We start from the raw sequence: 9,826 nt of genomic DNA on the forward strand, positions 1-9,826 counted from the left end.
CCGGAGACGGCGCGTGCCCTCCGTGCCCTCCCGCCCCCCCCGCCGCTGGCCGCGGGTCGGGGGAGGAGGTGGTTGGGGGGGGTGGCGGAGGGGGGTGAGGCGTGTGCCGGGGGCTCCGTGCGGTCCCGCAGCCGCGGTGCGGGACCGGGGGACTGGGAGGGGGGGGGATGGAGGGCGGGTGGTGTGTCCCGCACGTCATATCAGCCGCCCCGCCGCCATTGGCTGCCGCGCCTCACCCGACTGGACGCGGGCGCCCGGGCTGGCGCGGCGGGTCCCGCGCTCGGCGCTGGCGGCCGGCCCCGCCCCGCCCGTCGCGGCCCGGCCCCGGGGGAGGGGCGGCGGAACGGAGCGGAGCGGCGGGAGCGTCGCTGCCTCCGGCCGCCGGTAGGTCGGCGGCGGGTAACGTGACACTGGCGGCTGTGGGCTTATAAACCTTACACGGGGAGCAGGCCGGCGGCGACAAGTCAAGAGGGAGGCGGTAGAACGGCGTCCGTTCGCCCTCCCTCACGGGTTGAGGCGGGAGCAGCGAGCGCAACCTTCCTGAGGTGAGAGGCAGGGGAGGCCCGCGGCCCCGATGCCCTGCGCGGTGAGGGGGTTTACTCCCCCGAACCCCATTCCCGAGGGATAAGGGGACTGCGTGGGTCTGGCGGTGAGTCCCCGTCTGTGTCTCACCCTGGGGCCGAACCCTCCCGATCGCAGGGGCCGGGGACCCGCTACTGCTGTCTGGGGCAGCGCAGCCCCTGGCCTTGCGGCTGTTCCTGCGGGGCTCCAGCCTTCCTCACGCCCCGTCGGGCTCTGCTCCGTTCGCCCGGTGCTTCCCGAGCTTGGCCGGTGATGGAGGAGGCGGCGGTGCGTGTCGGGGTTCGGCCTGGTCCGGCGTTGGGGGTTTAACAGCCTCTCCCTGTGTTTCAGGACTTCGGTGAAGCCAATGCCCAGGCTGGAGAACCGCGGTTGGAGCTGTTCCTGCACTGCCAGGGGAAGGCACAAAACCCAGACGGGGGACACGGCTGCCGGGATGGCCGCCAAGGGGAGCGAGATGCTGAACTCTCCCGCCTCCAGCCCCTCGCTTACGCTGGCGGGTAACGGAGCACGGACCCCCAGCACCTCCAGTGCCAGCAGCAGCAGCACCTCCAGCACCAGCACCACCAGCACCACCTTGAACTTGAGTCAGCACCTGGTGCAGAGGAGCGTGGTCCTCTTCGTCGTCGGTGCTTTCATGGCCCTGGTGCTGAACTTGCTGCAGATCCAGAGGAATGTGACTCTCTTCCCTGACGAGGTGATTTCCACCCTTTTCTCCTCCGCCTGGTGGGTGCCCCCGTGCTGCGGGACAGCGGCAGGTGAGTCTCTCGCCTCCACAAGGGGATGTGGGGGGGGGGAAGTGTCCCCATTCCCCCGTGGGGACGAGGGTGGGGTGGGTGCTGAATTTGTGACCTGTGCTCTTCTGTCACCGGAGGCACTGATACGAAATGTAGCTTTGGAAGGCTGCGTGCCCCTTCCAGCTCTGTCAGCCACCCCCTGAGTGTCCCAGCGTTAGGGTTTTGTTGTTGTTTTTTTGGGGGGGGATGGGAGTTGTTTTGTTGTTTCGGGTTTTTTTGTGGTTAAACAGTGCTTTTTTCCCCGCTGCGCGCTGCGGCCTGGAAGGGCCCATAAGCAGCTCCCGCTGCCCACGCAGCCTCCGCCGTGTGGCAGCGCGAGCCCCGTGCAGGATTTCCCCGTCTGTGGCGTTAGGTCGTGTCGTGACCCACCCCACCCTCAGCCCCACGGCAGGGCACGGGTGGGAGCAGCGGGGCCGCGCCGTGGCGCGCTGCCGCCGCCAGGCCCCGCCCCCCGCTCGCCATTGGCTGCCGGCGAACTGGTGAGTGGCGGGCGGCGATCGCCATTGGCTGCGGCCGCGAACTGGCCACGGGCTGGGCCGAAAACAAGGAAGTCACGTGCGGCGGCGGTCGCTGCCCGTCCCCTCCCGGTAGCGCCTTGGGGTGACCCCACGGCACCCCGAGAGCACCCCTGGGCTGCCTTCGGCATTCCAGGCTGCCCCTGTAGCACCCTTGGCGCTACCTACAGCATCCTGACAACACTCCGGGCAGTCCCTGTAGCCCCCCCGTGGGGTGTCTGTAGCATTCCTGAGGTCCCCTCCAGTGTTCCTGGGGGTGCCCTATAGCATTTTTTGGGTCTCTGTACCATCCCTGAGGGTAAACATGGTGTTCCTGAGGTCCCTACAGGACCTTCTGAGGTATCTGCAGCATCCACGTTGCTGCCTCTAGAACTGCAGTGCAAAATACCCCCCGAAAACCAACACTGGTTGAGTGCGGGATGCTGCAACAGCTGCAGTGTGGTTGGTACAGCAGCTGGCACTTAGAAGTGTACATCTCTGGCCTTGTCAAAACAAAATAAGGCCTTGATGAAGAGTTGGAGGATTAAAAATGCATTAAATATTGAGAAATAAACCCCCGTTAATTTTTTTAAAATTTTGAAAGTGAAAGTACTTTTTAATTTGCTTTTGAAAGCTGGAGAGGGACTGTTTACAAGGGCATGTAGTGATAGGACAAGGGGAATTATATTAAACTGGAAGAAGGAAGATTTAGATTAGCTATGAGGAAGAAATTCTTCAGTGTCAGAGGGGTGAGACACTGGCACAGGTTGCCCAGAGAGGTTGTGGATGCCTGGAGGTGTTCAAGACCAGATACTTTACTGTACTGGGCTTTGAGCAACCTGGTCTAGTGGGAAGCATCCCTGCCCATGCAGGGAGGGTGGAACTGGATGATCTTTAAGGTCCCTTCTAACTCAAACCATTCTTTAATACTTTAAGCAACCCTTCCACATTTTTTTTTTTTTTTTATGTAGTGGCATTATCATGTGCTGTTGGTACCTTACATATTAAGGGAAGATGAATGGTAATCCCCAAGCATGAATGCATGATAAACTTGCATAGTGAAAAGAGCTTGTTGGAAGATGTGCTTCAGTAGGAGTTTTCATAGTCCTGGCACAGTGGGATTAAACTTTGGCATTTAACTGTTATCATTAGGTAGAAGTCCTGGTGACTGGCTTCAGAATAATTAAACTGTTTAAGCATCAGATCCCATGTTTTTCTTAGAATGGTTTGTCTTTTAGCCTTCTTAAATGAAGTTATTCCTCTTGGGAGTTCAAGGTGGGGGAAAAGGAGTGGGAAAGAAAACCAAGATAGATGTCATGTAGAGTTTAAGCAGTGTGTCTGACCCCTGAGTTGGTGACAACATAAGGAGTTTCAAGGCTTAGAAGAATGAAACTCATCTAGTGTTTGTGCTAGCAACTGAGCTAACACTAACCTGTTTTTCTTCTGCAACCAGTTTGCAGACTGATAAGGCTGAGAAAGTGTTTTAGGGAGATAAAAACTTTGTATGTATGAGTAGTTACTTTTCCCTGGCATAACTGTGGCTGATGGCAGGTGTGTATAAGTTCAGTTCTGCTTCTGTTTGGCCTCAGAATTCATCTGATTCTGTTGGCAGCATGGGCTGACCTACAGCTCAGCAGAAGAGAAAGCAGCTGTTCCAGGAAACTTTTGTGTGCAGAAAAATATTTAAGTCAGCACCTGACTTACAGATAGTGGGTCAAGATCATTAAACTGTCTGCCCTGCACATGAGCAGCAAACACATACTCCATTCCTCACTGTAATTTTTTAATAATGTTTTGTTACTTATTGGTACAAAGCAAGTGTCTGCTCAGGATGTCAAATGAGATTCTTAACAGAGGAAAGGAGCTTAAAGTGGGGTAGTGTAACATTGCAATATACACATCTGCTTTAAAGGTTCAAACAGAATATTGCTTGCTGGAGTGGATTATTTTCTTTCTTTTCTGAAGCAAGGGGTAATAAGTGTCTTCATCAGGCTTACAGTATTGTGGTACCTCTCTATTTGTCAAGCATTTCTCTGCCTAACTAATACTTAGTAATACTGAAGTAATGATTTTACAATGATTAGTAAAAACAGTGTTACTTCTCTTACAGCTGTTGTTGGCCTGCTGTATCCCTGCATTGACAGCCACCTTGGGGAGCCACACAAATTCAAGAGGGAGTGGGCCAGCGTAATGAGGTGTATAGCAGTTTTTGTTGGCATTAATCATGCGAGTGCTGTATCCTTCAACTAGTTTATGTTGTTCCTTGGTGTGCTTAAGTTTGTTGTCATGACACAGTCACTGCCATTCAAGTCTGGGAGAATTATAAAGGTAAGGATGGTGCTCCTGGGAGAGCCAAGCTGCTGTGAGACCTGCAGTATGCTGCTTGGTTTAAGAGAGATAACACAGTTTACTTAAAAGGAGTTTGGGGAACATTCTAGGAGGGAGGAGGGGGAGACATCATAGTATGTCTGGTTTCACTTCAAGTATAGCAGTGTAAGTTGTGTTACCTGAATCTGTATAGTGTCTGCACCCAATGCTTAACACAATTAACTAATGAAGTACACTAAGAGTGTTCTTTGTGTTGAATAATGATGGTTTGAGCAGAAGAGCTAAATGGGCAGAGATAATGAGGTTACTTGAGACAAAATTCATATAAAAGTTAGATATATATGTCTTTGATATAAGACATAAGTTAAATATATTTCCCTATAGTAGATCTTTTAGGTGCTCATTGGGAGAGCTATGATTGCTCTGCAGGTCTGAAAACCAGGTTCTTAACATATTGTGTTTAGAGATACAGGCTCCTGCTCTCTTTGAGTTTGAGTTCTCCCTTGTTCAGTCTCAGCAGCAGGTTGTCTGTACACATAAAAGGATTGTCCTTAACATCTTTTTCCAGAAACTAGATTTTGCAAACAACGTCCAGCTGTCCCTGACTCTGGCAGCCTTATCCCTGGGTCTTTGGTGGACATTTGACCGTTCAAGAAGTGGTCTTGGACTTGGAATTACAATAGCCTTTGTAGCAACTCTGATAACCCAGTTTCTTGTATATAATGGTGTTTATCAGTAAGTTAAGCTTTTAAAATAGTATCTCAACTCTCTTTATCTTTGCTAAAAGCAGGGGTGTACGTGCACTGGAAGTCAGTTATTAACATACTTGGCATGTTCTTATAAAAGACATTTTGTTTGTCTAAAGCAGCTAATTGTCCAGTTGTTGAAAGTGATCAAACTGAGAAGTGGGCGTGGAGGGTGGAGGGTGGGGGAGCAGACAAATTGGGTTGTGTGTTGAAGAGGCAACAGGTCAGCAACTAGAACTTCTGGCTTGGTATGTCAATAATTGTTTCTCAGGAAAGAGAATTTCTAAACTAACCTGGCTAGGACATTGGCTTTTAGAAGCTTTAATAAGCTTCAGTTATTAAATAAGTTAACAGACTTAATTTGGTCTCCCTGGGGCTTCTGTGTTAGTGGGCTTTTTTTGTTTGCTCTCGGGGACAGAATTCTGTAACATCTTACTAAGAGGATGCAAGGTGATGATGATGACTTGTCTCTAACTTACTCCTTTTGTTCACTAGGTATACATCTCCAGATTTTCTTTACATCCGTTCTTGGCTTCCATGTATATTCTTCTCAGGAGGTGTGACTGTAGGAAACATAGGACGCCAACTGGCTATGGTAATTACTGTATAATTAGCATTTCCTTGAACAATCCAAATACCTTCCATTGTTGTTAGCCCAAGAGAAACTGTGCCTGTAAGGGTATGACTCACAAATGTCAGAGATAAAGAGATGTCTTCCAAAGAGTTTAAATGTAAGCATACAGCATACTGTGTTGCCAGTAGAGAGAAAATTGTCTTAGTAAATGAGTATCTTCTGCATTTAACATTTTCCAGCAACAGGCTAAATAAGACTGGAACCAGTATGCTGCTTCTGGTCAGAATGGTAATTGCCCCTGCTTGTCAGTACTTTGAGTTAACATCTAAGGTAGCTACAAAACAGACACAGATGGGCTTTCTCTACTTATTTATGCAGTAAAGCATTTTTCTTATGTAGCTGGAAGGAACTGTCCCTGTATAGCATTAAATTCCACCACTTTATGTTCTTTCTGGTCACTTAAGATGTAGATCAAGTATCACTCCACATAAGGGATAATAGACTACTATCTCATTTACTCAGTTCTTAAGTAATCATTTCCTTGTAGCACACTTAAGAGTAAACCCAGATGTATGCTTGCACATCATCCTAAGGTTTGTTGTGAAGTGTTCTGACAGTGGATAGTAATAATTAATACTGTATTGATTCCACTTCTGTATTTTTTGCTGCACAAGTCCTTTATCCTGGAAAACAACCTTCAAATATTTCACTTCTCTAAGGCTGCTGTGGGTTGGGTGCCTTTAATTTTAATGATGGAAGGGCATTTGTAGACTTAGGAGTTTCTGAAATACTTGTCTCCAAACTGTTCAGTAAGGAGGAGAACTGCTTTTTGAGACTGAATTATGAGTGAGTAAAAAGCTTAGTCCAGAGTCAGCTGTTTTGCCTTCAACAGGCTTTCTGTCTCCAAGCCTTGCTAACCAAGAGTTGGGTGCTAATGTACTTCTGCTGTGGATAGTCTGAACTTGATGCTGCAGATGGAATTGGAACTGGACTTAAAGGTCCCTTCCAACCCTGAAAATTCTATGATTCTGTGAAATGTCTATTGTTTTTTAGTGCTTGAGGCTGCAGAACTCTGAATGCATTCAGTATTGGCACATGTATTGGCATTTTGGCTCTAGAATGAGAAGAACATATTACTTAGATTCGTTTTAAAGAAAAATTGGTTGAATTTCCATATGGACACACTGTAGGGTTTCGTACTAGAAAAGGGACTCAGGAGGAAATGAGTAAGTCTATCTGATACCAGGCTTTGATTGGAAAATAACTTCCTCTGGAAGAATGTGAAGCACTGTGTGCCTTCTGCTAAAAAATAAACTGAGATAGGAAAGCTAACAAAGCCTTACAAAAAGCAGTGTGATTGGTAAATGGATTTATCAGCCTCTGAGGCAGCACAGCAGCATGGGGACTTTTTATTCACAGTTAAGGAGCAAATCCTTGTTAAGCTTTTATAAGAAGCAGTGCTTGCTGGGTCATTGTCAGCCTAACTGAAGGTAGTTGACTATTCAATAATTGAAAATATTGTATAATGTAGTCACTTACAAATGGCTTTAAAGTATAATGTGGGTTTTTTTGTGTTTTTTTTTTTTTTTTATCCATAGGGTATTCCAGAGAAACCACACGCTGACTAAAGCTTTGAAGAAGAGAGCACAGTGTGAAAACAACATTATGAAGATGTGTTCCTGTTCTAAATTGAAGATTATTTAGAAAGAAATAATCTTTTTTTATGGGCTCACTGCACAAATGACTTGTGGAAAGAAATATTAATCCACTCTTAGAATAGCCAAGTGAAATTAACTGCTTATCTTGAAATCTCACCTTGATTTACCACATAAGCATTTGCGTATGGCTGTTCTCTGGAAGAGTTTAACACCAACTTGCATACAACTGTTCAGGCTAAGTGGCAGTTTTCAAAGTATTAGATTCCAGTGTAAGTTACTGAAGCAGCTGCCACATTTTAAAGCCTTGAAACTGAAATTTAATTACAAGCTCTTGTATCAGTGCCCAAAGGAAGTAGATCGATGGTGCTTAACAATGATGAAGTATGGTTTAATAGGAATAGTATTTATCCAAATCTTTAAAAAATAGGGTTATTTAAAAATAAGAGTGATCAAAACAGGCTAAAGGCATTGCACTAATGCTTTTAGGAGTCGTATGAAGGAATCATGCCCTTACTTGTAATGCTGCATTAAGTTTCTGTCCTTCATAGTGGAGAGGGTTGGAGGGTCAAAAGGTTGAAAGTCAGTTGGAAATTTCTAAATTATTTCAGTACAGTGGGTGAACACTGAAGACAATCTTGTTCTAACATGAATTATACTAGGAAACTCTGACTGAAAGTTTCATTACTTCTGAAGCTTCAGTCAGATTTGCAAGACTCAAGTTCAGGCCCCAATTCACTAAGGAATTTTAAGTGTGTGTGTGAGTACTCCTGCTTAATATTAAGATGTATGCTTTGGTCTATCACTGAAGGAGGTCTTGGGTATCTGAAATGTCTGGTGTCACTGAATAAACATGCATTGTAGGCCACTGCTTGGCCATGGAGTATGTGCCCCCAACTCCTTAGATCTGCAGTTTCCTCCTAGAGGTGTCCTTGATCTTGCTTGTGTTTAAGTCAGGGTTTTGACTGAAAGGATTGGCAGCAGAAGTGCACCTAAAATGTGATTTAAACTGTATGTGAACAATAGCTAACAGCTCATTTTCTCAGTTCAGTTTCTGAAAGAGATCACTGCTTGTTTTTTCACAACCCTATAGAACTTGCAATCTGTGATTGCCTGCTTAAAAAAAAAAAAAAAAGTGCTTATGTCACTACATTAAACATTTGGTGTTTCTTAATACTTAGTTCTGGTGAGCACAACATATTCATTTGATAGCTTAGACCACAGGAGACCTAAATAGCAAGTATTAGGTCTTAAAGTTGAAGTGCAATGTATAGTAAATCTGAGCCTCATGTTCTCTTCCATATCAATCATTTCTTATGAGAGATTAAAGAGAAAAGGGTTCTGAGTTCATTTCAATGCTGCATGGAGTCAAATGGAGCAATAATTTATTTAACTAGTAAAGCTAGTTTTGTTGTATCTTTCATTGAACCCAAATTTTTAGAACTACTCCAATTTTGTGGTTATGGTGTACTTGTAAACTTTTATGGATTTGCCTTTTTGTATTATGCAAATTTTTTTGTGTGTGTTCATTTCCATTCTTAATGATTTCAGATACAGTTAGTGGCATCAGTTAAAGATTCACCCATCAAAACCAATGTTGAGGGAAGGTTGCAGGGTTCTTGCTGTTTTCACTCTTTTAAGGGAATGCTGTAACTGCTGCTTGTGCTTTTTTGTAGCAGGAAATGTGTAGCACGAAGTCTCTATTACAGAGTGGACTCCAATTCTAATCCTGCTTTGCTGTTCATCAAGAGTAATTTCATTGGTATAAGATCCTTTCTCAAATGTTTAAGACCTAAAAAAATCACATTTTATAGGACTACTTGAAGAAATTAGGTCCTCAGATCGGGACTGGATCAGCTCAGCTATTTTAAAACTATGCTACCTGCTGGGGAGAGAGTTTTGTAATCATCTTGATACCAATTTCAAAATACTATAAACCTAGATGTAAGTAAAGGTGACAGTGATCTCTACAGCTGTTTGACTGATGGAGAAGTATTTATTTGTGAAGAGTGCAACTAAATCTGTATGTGTTAAAAATAATGCAGCCAAAAATGTAAGTCAAAAGTTCATTTTTTGCCAATACTTCTGAGTATCTTAACCAAAGTGATTTAAGTTTGGAAGAACCAGGAGGTGAATAAGGAAAATTTGCACTATTCTGAATTAGAACACTTAAATTCTCATTCTTACTGATAAGTTTTCAGCGGTGTGTTTGGTTTTACACTTTTTTTACTATTAAAGTTTTAAGATCAAGTCGTGTCTGCCTTGGATTCTCTGTATTCACATTATGCAGGAATCTTTCCTGAAAAAGACCAGTTGTTATGGTTGCATAACAAATACTCAGTCATGCATACTCAGTGGTTTAAAACAACAACAAAAAACAAACAAACAAAAATTCCTGAACTGAATTTAGAGATAAGCTTTTAGAGAGGTCTCCAGCTTGAATTAGACACTTAAAGAAATCTTGTGCCAAGAATGTTGCATAACTGTATGTTATGCTTATGTGACTTAAGGTATAGGGTTTTATTATTACTGTCTTCCAAACTGCTGAAATTCACAAGTTGAAACAAAATGTGGAGGGGGCAGGGTAAGCCTGAAAATTCCTGTGGTGGCTTTATCTGCAGTAATAATTATTAAACTCTGGAGCATCTTAAAG

The 9,826-nt window shown here is 45.0% G+C and overlaps 1 protein-coding gene across 1 annotated transcript; it reads left to right on the forward strand.

Annotated features, from left to right (window-relative positions):
• The first annotated feature begins 332 nt into the window (after positions 1-332).
• Positions 333-9,423, forward strand: INSIG1 (insulin induced gene 1). The gene is made up of 6 exons (XM_071734728.1): positions 333-545; positions 913-1,337; positions 3,981-4,105; positions 4,767-4,933; positions 5,440-5,539; positions 7,117-9,423. Exons 2-6 carry the CDS (start codon positions 929-931, stop codon positions 7,144-7,146), a joined length of 831 nt encoding a protein of 276 aa, XP_071590829.1. The 5' UTR covers positions 333-545; positions 913-928; the 3' UTR covers positions 7,147-9,423.
• Positions 9,424-9,826: the final 403 nt, after the last annotated feature.

This window comes from Heliangelus exortis, chromosome 2, assembly GCF_036169615.1.
Source record: "Heliangelus exortis chromosome 2, bHelExo1.hap1, whole genome shotgun sequence".
NCBI classification, from domain to species: Eukaryota; Metazoa; Chordata; class Aves; order Apodiformes; family Trochilidae; genus Heliangelus; species Heliangelus exortis.

Coding starts and splice junctions, on each gene's coding strand:
- INSIG1 (XM_071734728.1), top strand. CDS start 929: ATGCCCAGGCTGGAGAACCGCGGTTGGAGCTGTTCCTGCACTGCCAGG. Junction 1,338..3,980: donor GTGCTGCGGGACAGCGGCAG/GTGAGTCTCTCG, acceptor CTTCTCTTACAG/CTGTTGTTGGCCTGCTGTAT. Junction 4,106..4,766: donor GCATTAATCATGCGAGTGCT/GTATCCTTCAAC, acceptor ATCTTTTTCCAG/AAACTAGATTTTGCAAACAA.